The sequence below is a fragment of the Mustela putorius genome, unplaced genomic scaffold (assembly GCF_011764305.1).
Source record: "Mustela putorius furo isolate JIRA1106 unplaced genomic scaffold, ASM1176430v1.1 tig00003845_pilon_pilon_pilon, whole genome shotgun sequence".
Taxonomy (NCBI): Eukaryota; Metazoa; Chordata; class Mammalia; order Carnivora; family Mustelidae; genus Mustela; species Mustela putorius.
In genome coordinates, this window is record NW_025421998.1 from 68,656,720 (window position 1) to 68,675,950 (window position 19,231).

Consider the following 19,231-nt stretch of genomic DNA (forward strand, 5'->3'; position numbering starts at 1 on the left):
CATTCTCTTGCCTGTAATTTTCTATAAATGGTTTTGTCTGGGTCACATATTATTGTTACCCAATAATTTGCACACAGTATCTTTGTGTACATTACTCCTAGGAGTATAATTTATTATTCAGAACTTTATAAATAAGCAATTCTGAAGTTGCCATGTTTTCAAATACCTACCTAGGAGAGGTATACAAGTATATTACTATAAAATAGGTGCACCTATCTGTGTAACACACACACCAGAACACATAAATTATTATAGATATATCTGAAGTATGTGTTTTTTTCCTTCTGGAATATTCAAGGAAAAATGCTATGATATAAATATTTTTCTAAACCTTCCAATCTCCTACCAGGAGACATAGATCAGGATCCAAACCATATATACCTCTGGGAGTGTGATTAGAAGTATGAGGGAAAAGAGACTTTTTCATTTTACCCCATATGCTCCACTATCGTTTCAATTTTCCTAAATTATACTGAGCCTGTATTGCTTTTGCAATTAACAAGGAAGCTGGAGGGGCGCCTGGATGGCTCAGTGGGTTAAGCCTCTGCCTTTGGCTCAGGTATCCTAGGGTCCTGGGATGGAGCCCCACATCGGGCTCTCTGCTCAGCGGGGAGCCTGCTTCCCTCTCTCTCTCTCTGCCTGCCTTTCTGCCTACTTGTGATCTCTGTCTGTCAGATAAATAAATAAAACCTTAAAAAAAAGAAAGAAAAGAAAAAGAAAAAGAAGGGAGCTGGAGATCTCCTATTCATCTCAAACTTTAACCAGAAAGTTGAGTACGACACAGCCCAGCTCCCTAGGTAGACCAGATGCTGTCCCTACAGGGATGTTCCAGGGACCTTTGTACATTTTTATGGTGGCAATTGTATTTCTTTGTTGCTTTTGTTGCCTTTCCACCAGAGCATCAATGTCAGGAAGGCACGAACTATCGATGGCTTTTCATACTCACAACCTCAGAATCCTACACAGTGTCTAGCACACAGTAAATATTCCAGGCACTCAATAAACAATGATTAAATCCTGACTGCTTCTAAGAATATCTGATACTTACTGAATACATTATTAGGTGCCAAGCACTGTGCTCGCCAAATTATAGCCACTATGTCATGTTATCCTGAAGAGTACTCCAGGGAGTAATACTGTAATTTCCATTTACAGATGAGGGAAATTAAGCTTAGAGAATTAAGTAATTTGGTAAAGTAACGCAAGAAGTGGCAATGCTGGGATAGAAACCAAGGAAGTCCGAATTTATAGTTTGTGCACCTGACCTCCATAACATACCGAATGAATCAATGACTATGCATAAGAGAATGAATAGTGAAGATGTTTTTTTTTTTTAAAGATTTTATTTATTTGACAGAGAGAGATCACAAGCAGATGGAGAGGCAGGCAGAGAGAGAGATAGAGGGAAGCAGGCTCCCTGCTGAGTAGAGAGCCCGTTGTGGGACTCGATCCCTGGACCCTGAGATCATGACCTGAGCCGAAGGCAGCAGCTTAACCCACTGAGCCACCCAGGCGCCCGTGAAGATGTTTTTATATAAAGAAGAATCCTATTCAAGAGACAGGCAGAGTAAGTTCAAAAATGAAGCAAGAGAAACCACTAATGGGGGTGAGGAGAGGACCGCAATCCTCACTGTCACCATCATTAGAAAAAGCAATTCAGTCTAAGTAGCCTACTGACTTCCAGCAAGTGGACTGGAAGTAGGACTTCCTCCTACGTGAACGTGTACACACTGCAGTTGGTGTAGTGCCTCTGAAAACCTCCCTATGCTGCTAAATCGATTATAGAAATAATCTCGACCTTAAAAATCCAGATCAGGGGCGCCTGGGTGGCGCAGTGGGTTAAGCCGCTGCCTTCGGCTCAGGTCATGATCTCAGGGTCCTGGGATCGAGTCCCGCATGGCTCTCTCTGCTCGGCGGGGAGCCTGCTTCTCTCTCTCTCTCTCTCTCTCTCTCTCTGCCAGCCTCTCTACCTACCTGTGATCTCTCTCTGTCAAATAAATAAATAAATCTTTAAAAAAAAAATCCAGATCAACATTTTTGCACATAAACTTAAAGTGGCTATCTCTCTGGTGGTGATGAAGAAATACCTACTGCTAATGCACAGAATTTTTATTAGCAATTCCACTTTTTTTTAAAAAAATTTTATTTATTTATTTGACAGACAGAGATCACAAGCAGGCAGAGAGGCAGGCAGAAAGCGAGAGAGAGGAGGAAGCAGGCTCCCCGCCAAGCAGAGAGCCCGATGCGGGGCTCGATCCCAGGACCCTGAGATCATAACCTGAGCAGAAGGCAGAGGCTTTAACCCACTGAGCCACCCAGGCGCCCCTCAGCAATTCTATTTTTATTCACAGATACAGCAGCAGTGTGAGAAATAAACATCTGCATCTACAAAAAAGAAAGATTCCAAAAAGCCATGGGTTACCTACCAGTCCATAATTCTTTAGTAAAGAATTCTCTTTCTTTCAAGAGGAAGGGAAGAATGTCCAGGAGAAATTAATAATTTCTCAGGTCGACATCAGAGCAAAACTGATGATTTTTCACAAATGCCTCTAATTTAGTGGTAACTAACCCTTATTGGACAGACCCTGGAATACTTAATTCCATGCTCAAGATCTTACCTATTAAATAGTAGAATTGGTCAGAAGCTAAGCACTTAACAAGGATGTGCTGTGCCATTTTGATTTGGGAAAATTCAGAATTCAAACTAAACCAGGCTTAAGTGGCTCAGAAATTTGTGAAAGTCTTTTCTGCTCAAATCACTAACAGCTAAGGCCCAGTGTACAAATATCCTCCTGTCTTCAAAAGCAACCACTTACCTGTGTCCCATTTGAGAACCATAAAATAAAACCATTAGCTTCCATGCTCTGAAACATTCTATTCCACAATCTTTATCAGGGTCCTGGACACAAGTATCTTTTCAAATTTCATCTTTATTCTGTCCTTTCTTTTAGGAAAGAACATATTCCTAAATCCTAATCTACCAAAAATGTCATAAATCAATACACGGTCTTCAGAGTGCCACAGAGATAAATTAATCTCCTATTATTCAGAGCTACTGCATCAAAAAAAAAAAAAAGTTATTAAACAAGCATCATTTTTAGTTTTACTGGGGAAAACTCAATTTAGTTTTGTTTTTCTTCCTATAAAGCTTCATCCTTTCCTGGAACATAATATGATTCAACCATCTGTGATAGGCTAATATTGATTTCTGTATCTTCAATGGCACACTTAAAATCAACAAGTTTTAAAATGTTTCATTTCTAGTGATTCAATGGATTTTTTTTTGCTAATATCAGATAGTTATTTTTAATAAATTAGGGTGTTTTGACATTTTACAATATAGTCTCCAGACCTGAAGAGGAATTATGATTTAAATATTTTACAGTGAGAGAAGTCTCATGGTTCTTTAATGCAAGATATTTTGCAGGATCGGTAGTTGTTCCAGAAAGTCCTACACTGTCCTTTCCAGCATGGAAATGACTGTGTTGTGAGCAGGGCAGGCCTCTCCACAACATCACTGATCCTGCCCAACCGAAGGCCTCCCTGGGGCCAGGAAGTGATTGTTCTCTACAAACCCTTCTTGGAATTCTCCTGAACAAGGCGAACCACAAACTAAAGAAAATCAAATCATGTAAAGTGAATTATAAAGTAGATTACGCTTCACTGGTAGGGCGACCATTTGTTGCAGTTTGTCTTGGCAGCCCCCCCATGCTAATTATTCCAACATAATCATCATCCCCTTTCACTCTGAAGAGTGTCCTAGTTTGGGGATTCACTGGTGATTTACTTCTTGGAGCTCGCTAACGACATAGATTCCCAGATTCCAAGTATCTATCTGAAAAGTGTATTTTAGTAAGTAAGAAGGGAAATGATAAAAGGCTTCATTTTTGACGGGGCTGAGAAAATCTGTGAAACAGAAGTACAAGTGCCCAGTAAAAAATGTTGATGCCTTACAATTTCAGTTGCGGTTGATTCATATTGACTTCCTGCAGTTTGGTGCTTTGTATTCATTTTATCTTTTTCTAAAATAGCCTTTCTATGTGAGTCATAACAAATTAATAAGAAAAAGCAAATAACTATGAAAAATATTTTGGTAGAACTAATGGCCTTGTCTAAATATTACTTTCATTAGCTTTTTACTGTTCCTGTTACAGATAAGCAGACCCATTTGGGCAAACTTGATGAAAACGGCTAGATTTCTAGCTAAGTTCTCCACACAATCAAGCAACTGTCTTGTGATGTTAATCAATGTTGACATCATGGCAGAAATTTCAGACTTGCAAAACTCACCTCTGTTACCATCTTAGGAATATTTGGCTGAATTCACTGAACAAATGCTTCAACTCTACTTTTGCCTTGTCAATATAACCGTAATGACTGTGATTACAAGTAATGTGAGTACTTTTATGAGTCACTCTGGAAATCTCAAATCAAAGTAGTCATCATTCATGTCACAAACAAAGATACTTAGCCACTTTTAGAAGAAGCTATGTATTATTTCCTCAAGAGAAAAATACTTTGACCAGTTACTTGGGTCAGACTGTCTCCCTTTCGTCTATTCTCCACACAGCACAGAGGGATCTTTTAAAAATGCCAATCACATCTGATCACTCAAGACTCAAAACATTCCACGGGCTTGCCATCCCGCTACAATAAAATCCAAAGTCCTTCCTATGACCCACGGAGTTCTGCAAACCTCTGATACTAGTCTCCTACCTGAATTTTCCTCGTTCAGTTGGGTCTGATATCCTGACTTCTCGCGATTCCTTAAACTCACTTACTGTGTACCCTTCTCAGGATTAAATCTGTTATTCCTTTGGTGTGAACTGCCTTTGTCCCAGATCCTACTATGGCTCTCTTCCTTCCTCCCATAATATAAGAGTCTGCTACATATCTGCTCATTAGAGTGGTTCACAGTGAACATCCTGCCTAAAATAGCGGTCCCTAACCCTCCACTCTATACACCCTTTCTGACTTTATTTTTCTTTAGCACATCTAGCTCAGTGTTATGTCTTGCATTATGTGTTATGTATTTGCCTGTTATCTGCTTCTAACCACTAGGATATAAGCTCCACGAGAGCAGGGACTTTGTCTCTTCAATATGTCTCTCTAGTGGCTACACCAGTGTTCCTTAAATGACTGTTTCTAAGGCCTATTGGTCAGCAATCTGATTAAAGTAAATAGAACCTAATCATCTAAACTCATTTCCGAATTGGTGTTGAAATGCTTTGACTTCTGAATCTGAAGTCCACCACTCCCTCATTGCATTTGATTTTTAAACCCGCCTCCTCTGAAATGCGTATTTTGCATTTCATTTGCATTTCAAATGCAGCCTTGGTAAGAGTATAAATAGGTTGGTGAGATGGGAAGCAAACCTCTTGGGAGGGAAATCTGGCTGTATACACTAGAACTAAAAATAACAACAACAACAATAACAACAACCTAAGTTGACCTAGTATTTCTAATTCTAGCTATCCATTCTACAACAATAAACACACTACTGTCCAAAAGTATGTGTGCAACAATGTTCATGATAGCATTTTGAATTTTTCCAGTTTGTGTTATTTCTGTAATTTAAATCAGTTACTCAATCTTCCCCAGAGGGTAGGGTCAAAGCTATGACCAAGGAGAACAGCTTATAGTTCTATTGAACATGAGGCTTCAAAGGCTGAAGCTAAGTGAAGTGAGTGCTGACTACAGTGTCCCAGTTTGGCAGGCCTCACAGTGTCTGCCAGACATACAAGCCCCTTCAGAGAGGTTCCTTAGAGCCAAAGGGTCTGTACTAGTGACTGGCCAAGACAGCCACAATGGGCCCGAGCAAGGAAGGGCACCTGCCCCAATGGCAGCTCATGAGTTGATTGACCAGTGGCATGTCAGGTGGACATAAACTAGTTCTGCACCTCAAAGGGACATACTCAGCTTTCTCTCAGGTAGTTTAAACAAAAGGCATATCCAAGGAAGTCAACAGTTGGCAATGGAGCAAAAGCCAATAGGAACACAAGCAAGACAGGCAAACAGAAGGATAGAGGGTACAGGTGCACAGAAGCCGGAAATCTAGCCGTAGTCCCATTTCTAGTCTTCAGTGAGGTGAGGCTGATCCCTGGCTTCTGTCACACTTCTTTCACCAGGCAGAAACAAAACATCAGTCAACCATCTGCTGAATTATCTTTAAAATAATGCTCTTTAAACTATATTTTACTATGTATCTTTTTTTTATAACAGAACATTAAATTGACAATTAGATTAAGCCTTGAAATTGCTTAGCTCTGAAAAGATAATTGTTTCCTCTCTACTCACTAATTATGTATAATTCACAATAAAAATACTACAAAATCCATGAAAAGGGTGAGTCCTAATAAGTTAGATTTTTTTCTTTGATCATTTTATGAAATACCAAGTACTTTCCAAAAAAAAAAAAAAAAAAAAAAAAACTGGTGATGTGCATTCAGGTTTAGCTTGTCTAATAAGTAATCAAGTATTACCCAAGGTAAGACCGGGAAGGGAAAGTCCACATCACAGGCCAAAGCACCTTGTCTACCAAAAGCTAGGACACCAATAGACAATTTATTTCTAATGGAAGAAAGACAGCATATTTGTAAATTTTTTAAAATATGTTTCAGCATTAAAAAAAAGACAAACCATAAGAGACTCTTAATCTCACAAAACAAACTGAGAGTTGCTGAGGGGTGAGGGAGTAGGAGAGGGAGATGGGGTTATAGACATTGGGGAGGGTATGTGCTATGGTGAGTGCTGTGAAGTGTGTAGGCCTGATAATTCACAGACCTGTACCCCCGGGGCTAATGATATATGTTAATAAAAATAATTTTTAAAAATAGGTCATAGACAAAAAGAGGTAAGCGTATCAGTAAATAATACTGTTTTACCTAATACCTCTTAATATTTTTCAGTGCTGTTAGGAAATTTTTACAGGAATATATCCAATTATTAATTTGAAGCCCAGGAAGCCTAGAATTTTTAAGCACCTATTTTATTCAGAAGAATAAAATTTTAAATTTTTGTTTAAAACATGAAATACAAAAAAATTTATTTTTCTAATCAATTATCACAAAGGTTTCAGAGCCTACATACTGGGAAAGTCTTGAGTCTTGGTACTTCCATTCTTATGTTACTCATTGCTTCATGATAGAGGTGTAGTAAAAAGAGACAAAAAGGGCCACATGTCCAATGTGTTAATTTTCACACAACAAAGCAGCCAGCCTTTCCCCATGTGGGTTGCAATTGGGGGGGGGGGGGAAGCAAGGCTTAAAAAAAAAAAAGATAGATCCCTATCTTCTTTCCCCTCATCTCCCAGCCCGGTACCAATAACCCTCCTTCTAGTTCAGCCACTCTGTGAACCCAACACAGTATTTACACATACTGATTTCTAATTACAAAGAGTTTTTTTTGTCTGACCAAGTTTTACCATCTCACATTGTTGACTCTTCAGCTAGTGACCAATAATGATACATCTGAATTAAAGCTGTGTTCTCTTTGGATTATAATGTAAAATGAATCCCTTGACATTCCTAATCTTGTTAGATTATTTGACATAGATAAAATTTTTGCTCTCTTTGTTGACTAACTAACGCTTTTTTTTTTTTAATAGCCTATGGAGATGTAATTTATGTAACATGTAATTTACCCATTTAAAATGTACAATGCATTGTTTTTAATATAGTCACAGAGCTGTGGAACTATCATACTTTATTTTCATACATTTATTTTCAAAATTCTCATACCACCTACCAAAAACAAACAGACGAACAAAACCAAAAAACAACAACAAAGAAATTGTACCCATATCTCTCAATCCCCTTTTTCATGCCCCTGGGAACCCTTATTTTTTGCCTCTATGAATCTGCCTATTCTGGACATTTCATATACCATAAATATAATCCAATGCTGGTCTTTCGTGATCAGCTTTAATTCTTTTAATATGACGTATATTTTATATGCTGACTCATTCCCTGAATAGGATTTGCATCACATCCACACAAACTGTCATCCAAATATTAAAAGTATATTTTGGGGGCTCCTGGGTGGCTCAGTCAGTTAAGCAGCTGCCTTCAGCTTAGGTCATAATCTCCAGGTCCTGGGATGGAGCCCCACATCAGGCTCCCTGCTCACTGGGGGAGCCTGCTTTTCCCCTCTCCCTCTGCCTGTTGCTCTGCCTACTTGTGGTCTCTCTCTATCTCTCTAATAAATAAATAAAATCTTAAAAAAAAATAAAAGCACATTTTGGACATTTATGGATGTATATCAAATAGTTTTCCAAATTTACAGCTCTTCACAGTATCTTACTGAAATCAGAAGACTGGACAGGATCTTCAAAATAGAAAGCAATCGCCAAATTCTGCAAACTGACCACACAAATCCTACACATAACAAAAACTAAATTCTTTGATATAAATACACTCAAACCTGACTAAAATCACATTATTATACATACTCATCCTCCCCTAAATGCCCAATCTATTTATGGAATCAAAATAAAAGGACCTCTTATAATTCAAAATATTAAATAACCGGTACAAAATGAGCAAATACATTGAAAAGACACTTCACCCAAGAAAATATACACATGGCAAGTAAGCATGTGGAAACATTCTCAACATCAGTAGCCTTCAGGGAAATGTAAATCAAAACCACAATGAGTTTCTACTCTACACCTATGAGGATGGCTAATGAGAAATAATCACAATACCAAGTGTTGGCAAGGATACAAAGGAAATCAAACCCTTGTGCATTGCTGATAGAACATAAAATATTATAGCCACTTTTGAAAACAGTTTGGTAGTTAACCAAAGTTAAACATCTACTTCACCATAATCGCTAGCATCTCTAGGAATCTAGGCATTTTAACAGTGATACATGCAAATACATTTCAGTAGAAATAAAAACGCATTTCTACCCGAAGACACACGTCTGTAGCATTTATATAAATGTTCATATCTTTACTCGTAATATCCCTAAACTGGAAAAATTCTAATGTTCATTAGCTCATAAATGAACATACAAAATGTGGTAGGTCCATACAATGGAACCATAAAAAGGAAAAATTACAGATATACATACATAGGGGAAACACAGGTATAAAAGACTACATATTGTATAATACCATTTATTTAGATGCACATCCCTGGATGCCTGGGACTTGCCAACTGGGACTGGTGGGAGCCTCATGTAAGTGCAAATGGGAGGAGGGAACTTCTAAAGGTAATGGAAGTGTTCGAACATCAGACTGTGGTGAGGCTTGCACAACTGTATATACATATACTGAAACTCATTACACTGTATATTTAAAATCGGTGAGCTGTACAGTATATAAATCTTACCTCAAAAAAGCTTTTAAAACAAAAAGACTGTACAAATATTCATAAATATGAACCATTCAAACCATCTTGCAATAGCTCCATTCATGTAACGCACACTACTCATGGACAGGTTATCATGACATGAACATTTTTGCCATCCATTCCTACATCAGCAATTTCTCACACTACAAACAGTGTGAGGACTCCTTTATACTTGTAAAAATAACCAAGGCTCTCAAAGAACTGTTCGTCAATATTTACCACATTAGAAAATACACTGTCAATATTTACCATATGGGAAATGAAAATGGTAAATTAAAAAAAAAATCTTTATAGATTCAATCTAAAAACAATAATAAACCTATATGTTAACACATACAAAGATGTGTTTAATGAAAAGTATAATTATTTTCTAAAACAAAAGAAAAAAGTGGTGAGATCAGTAGCATTTTTTTCTATTTTTGCCAATCCGTTTAGTGTTTGGATGAATAGGAGACAGCCATATTCCAATATCCACTCCTGCATTCAATTTGATGGCATTGCACACATCACATAACCTTGGAAAACTCCACTGTACACTCAAGAGAAAATGAGAGTGAAAGGCAAACAGCATCTTAGTATTATTAGGAAAACAGTTCTGATCTCACTGACCCTCTCAAAGGGTCTTGGGAATGCCCAGCGATCCTCTGGCCATCCTGTGAGAAGTGCTGGCTTTGATTCTGTGTTAAAACCAACTGAGATTCATTTTAATGAGATTGTTTAATCCATAGGGTCATTAATATAGATATTTTTGAATTAAGTTTTTTGGCAAACAGGCTCAGAAAATTTTCTGGATATTGGGGTGCCTGGGTGGTACAGTTGGTTAAGCATCCGATTCTTGATTTCAGCTCAAATTGTGATCTCAGGGTTGTGAGTACACATATAGAAAATCTCCCACTTCAAGTTTCTGTATTTGCTTCTGAAATAATAGATGTTCATAAGTTTGTCTAAAATAAACCTTAATAACATAAGCTAAAACAATCATGCTAATTTTAATATTTGAAAACACAATTATTTAGTGGTCAGTTTAGAAAACCTGCTCAATTTCAGTTAATATTTATTTCTCCTAGGCCTTGCAGATAAAAGATAATAATATAATCAAGAGGCTATATTTGCCTTACGTCCTGAAATGGTTGATGAGGCTCACTGAAGACATACCAGTTCATTTGGGATGTCTCCAAAGCTTTGGTCCTCTGAATTGAGTGAACTTCCCAAGTGATACGATTTAAAACTCAATGAAATTCTAGAATTTATAACTTGAACTTAAAAACAACAGTTTCAGTACTTACTTTACAATATCTCCTTCAAGAGCAATCACTCTTTTAATGATCTTCTGTTCTGGGTTTTTAGGGGACCTAGAATAAAATAAGGTTATTTTAGGTCAGTTAAGTATCTATTGTTTAAAGACAATGAAAAGCAATTTTGTAACAAAAGGGATATATTAAAATCCTTCCCACCCATGACAGTGACATCAATCCTACCTAGGTCTCAAGTAATAGAAAGTTACTATTGACGTCATTCTCATTTTAAACCTTTGGAGGAGAAGAAGCCACGCTGAAAGTCTATTCAAATAAAAAACACAGAGGGAGGGTGCCTGGGTGGCTCAGTTATTAGGTGACTGCCTTCGGCTCAGGTCATAATCCTGGAGTCCCAAGATCAAGTCCCGTATTGGGCTTCCTCCTCAACAGAGAGTCTGCTTAACCCTCTGACCCTCTCCCCTCTCATGTTCTCTCTCTCTCAAGTAAATAAATAAAATCTTAATAATAACAATTATTAATAAGAATAATATTATTAATTATTATTAACATATAATGAATAATATTGATATTATTATTCTTCTTAATAAGAATTTTAACACTAGAGCTAAGCACCTGTAAGAAAGAGGATTCATACATAAGAAAATGTTTAAACACTTCTTTAAAATCACATACTTAAGTTTCTTTAATTCATTTAAAGTAAACAGTGGAATTTGATTTAAATCCTCAAGAAAACAATAAAGATGAAATATGTTTAAAAAAATCAGAAGATCCTTTTTTTTTAAATTGTGTTATGTTAGTCACCATACAATACATCATTAGTTCTTTTTTTTAAGATTTTATTTATTTATTTGAAGAGAGATCACAAGTAGGCAGAGAGGTAGACAGAGGGAAAGGACGAAGCAGACACCCTGCTGAGCAGAAAGCCCAATGCAGGGCTTGGTCCCAGGACCCTGAGACCATGACTGAAGCCAAAGGTAGAGGCCCAACCCAACAAGCCACCCAGGCGCCCCCATCATTAGTGTTTGAGGTAGTGTTCCAAGATTCATTGTTTACGTATAACAACGAGCATTCCACGCAGTACGTCCCCTCCTTAATACCACCACCAGGCTCACCCAACATTCCACCCTCCTCCCCTCTAAAACCTTCAATTTATTTCTCCCAGTCCACAGTCCCTCATGGTTCATCCCCCCCCCCTGGTTTCTCCCCTTACTTTTCCTTTCCTTCTCCTAATGTCCTCCAAGTTATTCCTTATGTTCCATAAGTAAGTGAAACCATATGATAATTGACTTTCTCTGCTTGACTTATTTCACTCAGCATAATCTCCTCCAGTCCCATCCATGTAGATGCAAAAGTTGGGTATTCATCCTTTCTGATGGCTGAGTAATATTCCACTGTATATATAGACCACATCTTCTTTATCCACTCATCTGTTAAAGGGCATCTCAGCTCTTTCCATAATTTGGCTATTGTGGACATTGCTTCTATGAACATTGGGTACATATGGCCCTTCTTTCTACTGCATCTGTATCTTAGTGGTAAATACCCAGTAATGCAATTGCGTGGTCATAGGGTAGCTCTATTTTTAATTTTTTGAGGAATCTCCACACTGTTTTCTAGTATCTGTACCAACTTGTATTCCTACCAACAGTGTAAGAGGGTTTCCCTTTCTCCACATCCTCTCCAACATCTGTTGTTTCTTGCCTTGTTAATTTTTGCCATTCTAACTGGTGTAAGGTGGTAACTCAATGTGGTTTTGATTTGGAATTCCCTGATGGCTAATGATCATGAACATTTTTTCACATGTCTGTTAGCCATTTGTATGTATCAGAATATCCTTTTAAACTGCATTTAGGTTTAGCCATTTGAAAATTATGTAATTTGGAGTGCTAAAAGAAGGGTACTGACATCCAACTCTATCCCTGGAATTTCACTCTGGGGAAGTCCATGTCCATCCTGAGCAGCCCTACTGAGAGACTTGTTTGATGAGGAAATATGGTCTGCCAATCATATGAGTGAGCTTAACAGCAGAACCTTCAGACTTAGTCAAGTATTCAGAGCCTAGCTCTAACAAACAGTGTCACTATAGTCTCATGAGAGACCACAAGCCAGACCACCCACCCATGTTGCTTCTGGCTTCCTGATACTCAGAAAATGTGTGAGATAATAAACATTTGTTGTTTTGAGCTTTGAAATGTTGGAGAAATTTGTTACACAGCAATGACTAAATCTTAATAAGGCCAATTTCCTGCCAATAACATTTTAAGTTTTTGAACAGACACATTTCAAGGAACATCTCATACATCATCACATAAATGATCATTTAATATGAATTTGGAAATCAAGGACAGATAAAAATATTCTCAATTCAAGTCACATTTTGAATGGAGTTGCTTTTAAAAAGGAAAGTAAATGCACAAAAACTGAAATGATTAAATATATTCAAAACGTAACACTTCATCAAAGTAAATATGCAGTTTCAATAAGATTTATATTTCATATTATATCTTGCAGAGAAAATGAAATCATCTAAACCATTTGCATCTCCTTGTGAAAATTAGTCTCACAATTTTTCACTAAATTATAAATATTCTTTATTTTTAAAGGAAATTAGATCAGAGTTTTTGACTGAACTATTCCTTTCACTGCCTGATTAACCATTATATTTCCATAATTTTACTGCCATTACATACAGCCTGAGCTAAAGGATCTCCACACAGTGACGCTGATGAAATTGTGCAGGACTACTTATAGACATTTAGAAAATTCCCCTTCCATGTCTATCTGTTTTAGATAACCAAAAATGTATAAGACAGCATTAAGCCTCAGTGATCACCAAAGAGCTGGATTTTAGAACAATGGAATATCATTTTCCTATTATACTGACAAACACATAATAATGATAATAATAGCAATACTAGAATACAGTTTGCTGTTGAAGGTCTAGGGACATGGGTACTCTCTATATAAAGCAAACGGTCATTAACAGGCTTTTCTGTAAAACAGTGTCAAGATTTTATATTCTTTTTTTTTTAAGATTTTTTACTTATTTATTTGACAGAGAGAGATCACAAGTAGGAAGAGAGGCAGGCGGAGGGAGAGGGAGAAACAGGCTCCCTGCTGAGCAGAGCGCCCAATGCGGGACTCCATCCCAGGACCCTGAGACCATTATCTGAACCGAAGGCAGAGGCTTAACCCACTGAGCCACCTAGGCACCCAAGATTTTATATTCTTTAATGTGACAATTATATTTTTAGGAATTTGTCCTAAAGGAATGATTATGTGTATATACAAAATTTTAGTTATATGGATATTACCTATTTTAAAAAATCGGTAAGAGTAGATTTGTTAAAAAGTCTATCCACATAGTAAAATATTTTCCAGTCTTTAAAAGTTATAAAAGGATTTTTAAGATTGTGAAATTATCAACATAATTTATAGATTAAAATGGAAATAGAAGGGGTGTCTGGGTGGCTCAGTGGGTTAAAGCCTCTGCGTTCGGCTCAGGTCATGATCTTAGGGTCCTGTGATGGAGCCCCGAGTCAGTCTCTCTGCTCAGCGGGGAGCCTGCTTCTCCCTGCCACCCCCACCCTCCCGCCTGCCTCTCTGCCTACTTGTGATCTCTGCCTGTCAAATAAATAAATAAAATATTTTTTTAAAGATTTAAAAAATGGAAATAGAGAATATTATGTTTACTGTGACATATCTATAATTGGGAGAAAGAAAATGCACATGTGATTGTACTAGCAAAAAATCAGGACATAAAACCAAAGCTGGCGGGTATGAAGTTCTGTATATGGTTTTTTAAAAAATGCCTCGATTTTTTGGTTCAGATTTGTGGGAAGTATATGAACAGATGACAACTGTTTGGGTCATTACAGGAGAAGAAGTGCTCCAACAAAGGAAAGTTCCCCCACCTAATACGGACACAGTACTAACATTAATGAAATAATATGAAAAGCAATTCTTATCACTGTAAAACAATATTTAATGCCAACAACTTGTAAGCTTTAGAGTGACTTGAAAAGTACTTTATATTTTAAAATAATGTATATTTTAAGATCATGAGGCAAAACAGAATATGCAAAGTGAGCTATCTATATAATTAAAGTCTTATGAATTACCACTTGAAATATATCTATAAATTTTAATGTAATATTAAACTCATGAATCTAATCAAATGATTCAAAATGGTTAAAAAAAAGCTATTACTAACATTAATCCCATTACTGCTCAAAATCTATATCTATATTTTAATCATTAGGCTGTTGAATGTAAGTAGAAGTGGTATGAAAATTATTATAGATTTACACTGTGAAAGTCATTAAACTTCCCTTTGTCTAAATTTTCTTGGCCATTTGCCTATCTCTTGGGAAGTGTCAGAAATAACAAGTGAAGGATTATATGCCTTCCTTTAGGGATACAATATATGCTGTCCAATAAATACTAAAATTTGCATTTAAATTTGTAATTTCAGTGTTTTCATAATAAGCATTGCTTTAACAATATTTGTTTCTGGAGCCTGTTAAGCATTCTGTTTTATGCCACTGATTTAATTAGGCAAGATTTCTCCAGAGGCTTGGACAGGATGCCTAGAATTGTCTGCATAGGTGCATCAGTTTGGTGCGGCAGAATGTGTCTAATTGGAATGGCTGTACAAAGGGGAATAAGGTCTACCAAAGTCCAAAAACATCTATGATACTTAATGTTCTTGAATTTCATTTCGTATCTTGATAAAAATGCAGCTTTCACCCTGTTACAGGGCAAACAGAGCCATGTCTTTGGTCTCATCACCTCTGTAATGATTTCATGTTCTTGTATGTTCTTGCTGTACCTTGTAAATTGCAGTAGGAAGGTACTGGAGCAGTAGGAAGGTACTTTAGAATACCCAGGAGAGACCTTCTTGTGTTTCATGGGAATGGAAAGACTAGCAACTATGCCACGCTCTCGATTCCTGCCTCCATGCCCCTCCTGATGTCGCATGTATATCTTAACCCTGTTTCTAGGCTTTCATGCTTCCCCTATTTGTAGTAAAATCCTAAAACCTCCTTCTGGACTGTACAGAATTTTATGTTTGCACGGCTCAGGATTGACCCAGACTGTAACAGAATTAATCTCATTACTAGAAGTCATTTTAGCTAGAATCTAATGTAAGAATTAATCCGTCAAAAATACCACAGTGTATTGGCCACGAATTACATATATCACTGTGCAGTCTAAATTTTAACTCATTAATAAGAGAATTCATATCTGGGAATGTCTTATATTAGGTCGTCTTTTGTTGTTCTAAAGAATGGTCATGGGACGCCTGGGTGGCTCAGTGGGTTAAACTGCTTGCTGCCTTCGGCTCAGGTCATGATCTCAGGGTCCTGGGATCGAGTCCCGCATCGGGCTCTCTGCTCAGCAGGGAGCCTGCTTCCTCCTCTCTCTCTCTGCCTGACTCTCTGCCTACTTGTAATCTCTCTGTCAAATAAATAAATAAAATCTTTAAAAAAAAAAAAAAAAGAATGGTCATGTATCAAAACACAAAACTTAACATCATCACAGTAAAAAATAAACATTGCTGTCTGAATCATCAAAAGAAGATGGAGAATAAAAAGTCCACTCAACAGCTATAAAAACTCATAAAAAGAAAGTCATATCAAATTAGAACTTCCCTCCTCCTTTTATTTTGAGATATAATTAACATACAACATTTTACTAGTTTTGAGGATATGACATCATGATTTGGTATTTGTATGTATTACAAAATAATCACCACATGAAGTTTTGTTAACATTCATCACCACACATAGCTATAATTTTTTTTTTTTTTTTTTTTTTTTTTAGATTGTGGAAAATATTGCCTGGGTTTGGCATCATTTTTATACATGGTTAGAGCTAAAAAGGCCCATGAGTGCTTGTGATTTCACCCATTCTCCTTGGCCTAGGTGCTTCTACTGGGTCACCTTCTGCCTTGCAAAGGCATGAAGTGGGGTACAATTTCCATGGAGTACAACCTCATTACTAACCTCATTACTATCCTGCTACAAGTGAGCCACTGAGTGTAGGCACCCTACTTAACCAATCTGGGTCTCTCATTTTCAGGGAGAAAAGACTAGAGCAGAGGCCCAAACCAGAAGTCAGAAAATCAAGGCTAGCTTGTAGAAATGTTTTGTTTGGTTCGTGCATTTTTTTAAAATCTTGAACTAGCCAAACAAGCAGGAGACTTGACATAAAAATTCCTATATCTTGTTCCTCTTGAAAAAAAGATCTGGCAATCTTAGGCACACATTCTTGCATGAAAGAAAGTCCACTGGAGCTGAGAAGCAGATATGGAGGATGTGCTAGAGTACCAACAGCTTGTTTAACAAATCTCTAGTGCCTGAGGGCCTGTGAGGTTAGGAATCTGTAGAAATCTTGACAATTTCTTTCACCTCTATTATCGTAATAACTACTGAGTCAACAGGTATGAAATCTCCAGGGGAAGTCTAGCTCACAGTAAGTGAGTAAATTCTAGAGCTATCTTTTCCTAAAATAAATTCATAAAGGAGATCAATTAACTGGGACCTAACAAACAGTTACAATCCTTCTTTCAGACTCAGAGAATATTTATTTCAAAAACCCTCTAATAAAGGGATTTTCACAGTCTATTGCATTAGAAGGCAAGAAAGGCATCTGAAAGGTTTGGTCAAGTTTTATTATACAATTAACTAAAGGAACATTAAAGCTAAATATAATACTATTCATGCTGTAAAGCAGAGATTAGTCTTAAATGGATATTATCTGTAAAATCAAGATAAAAATGAGTAATTTTCAATGTTGGATTCTGTATACTTGCTTCATTATCAGTAATGGGAATTTTGTACATACAGCTGCATTTGCAATGATTCATTTTTTTTTTTTTGATTCAGGGCAGTTTTATTAATTAGTACTCTCCAAACTTTTTACTTAGGTCATTATTTCAGTTGCATTCTTGTTGTCCCTGGCAGATTTTGCTTTGTATCATGTGAATCTTTTAAATTTAAACAAAAGAAACTACGTAGACTTGTGTTGCTCTTTGGGTTCATTCTTGATATACAGTCACAAATGTGGAGCTTATAACTTCAGATATACTTTCAGAATTTCATTATTCTGTATTTCAGTGTAATACTTATATACTCAATATGCAATATAATGTTCAATGCTTTTATGTATTATTTTGCATTCCCATCCCAAACAGTCCTTTCTGCCCTGCTACCTCAGAAAGTGCCCCAGTCCAAACATCCTCGTTATTATTAAGGTGAATTACAGATGAGGTTGGAAAAACCAGGTTAATGTTACAAATGTGTTTTCTGTAACACCTTCATTTCTTAGATAGGGACCAGGTCTTGGAGGGACGGGAGATCATGGGAAAAGTGCCATCAGTCAGAGGCACCGGGTGGTTATGTGCATAGAAAATTCTGAGCAGTAAAATGAGTTTCTGAGCACTGGGGTACTCTTTAGCAGGCTCCTATGTAGGGTAGGGACAGGATACAGAAGGGATAGTTTACATACTTTGGCTATTTTCTCACAGCACCTCCTCCCTGAATCAGGCCACTGAGCAGCAGCAAGAGTTTCTCAGAGAACCTGAGAGTGGGGTTCGAAGTGATCTAAGAATGTGGCAGTAGGAGCAACAAGCTGTTTCGGATTTATCTTCTATAATTCTTTACACAAAGGCATTTTAGCAGTACTGATAACGACAAGAGCATCGACTTCAGAGAACTGAGATTTTTTTTCTGAAACAAACTTTTCTTGGTTAAACTGAAGAGTTATTTCGCTGTCACTAACTAGGATTCTAAGAAATTTAATAAGCAAATGGTGACAACTGGCCTTCTTAGTAATTCTGCCTTGATTATGTGAACTCAGTCAAATGTGTAGTATGGCTTTTGACTTCTGTACTTGAAAAGAGCTGAAATCGTTTTGTAATTTTGTATTTTGATTCTGAAATAAATGTTCTCACTTAACTGTAAACATTTTTCAGGCATTTAGTATAGTCATAGCAATGAATTAATTTCCACCAGTTTATTAACTGAAGTATGTCAAAACAGAACATTGCAATTTTCAGGTACTGAACATAATGACAACTACACCTCATGGTCTAGGGTGGTTGTATGTAAATGAATATATTTATATAGCACATATATAAAATATACAGCATGTATGTAATACATATATATGTATGTGTATGTGTGTGTATTCTACCATACAATATGGAATCTTGCTATTTAAAGAAACTTCTCTGATCTATAATGAAACTCCTGGACTGAAAAATACAATCACTGATCTTATTTTATAAACCTGGGTTTTTGTACATTGAATATGCTTAGAGTTGGCATATCTGTGACACTGGAGGAGATGAATACGTAACATAAATATGAATACTGACTACACTTTTAATCAGACTCCTGAAGTGCTGACCTTTGCATAGAAGTACCACCTCTCCATTCCCAAAGTACAACATGCACTCGGGAGTGTCTGAGTTGCTTCCACTGGTTTTGCCCCTCTATCCACACTATCTCAATGAATATGTCTTTGTAACAGAGCATCAGTTAAGGCCACAGAATAAAAATTAACTGGTCTTCAAAGGAATCAAATCATCAAATAAGCCTCATAACCCTAATA

General features: G+C 36.9%; 1 protein-coding gene across 3 annotated transcripts in view; it reads right to left on the bottom strand.

The window, feature by feature from the left end:
* The window catches only part of IMMP2L (inner mitochondrial membrane peptidase subunit 2), an 860,599-nt gene that overhangs the window by 260,557 nt on the left and 580,811 nt on the right, over window positions 1-19,231 (bottom strand). For all 3 annotated transcript variants that reach the window (XM_004741947.3, XM_004741948.3, XM_013051034.2), the window contains one exon: window positions 10,643-10,708. In XM_004741947.3, coding sequence (XP_004742004.1) covers window positions 10,643-10,708 — 66 coding nt within the window. The remainder of the gene's footprint in view (window positions 1-10,642; window positions 10,709-19,231) is intronic.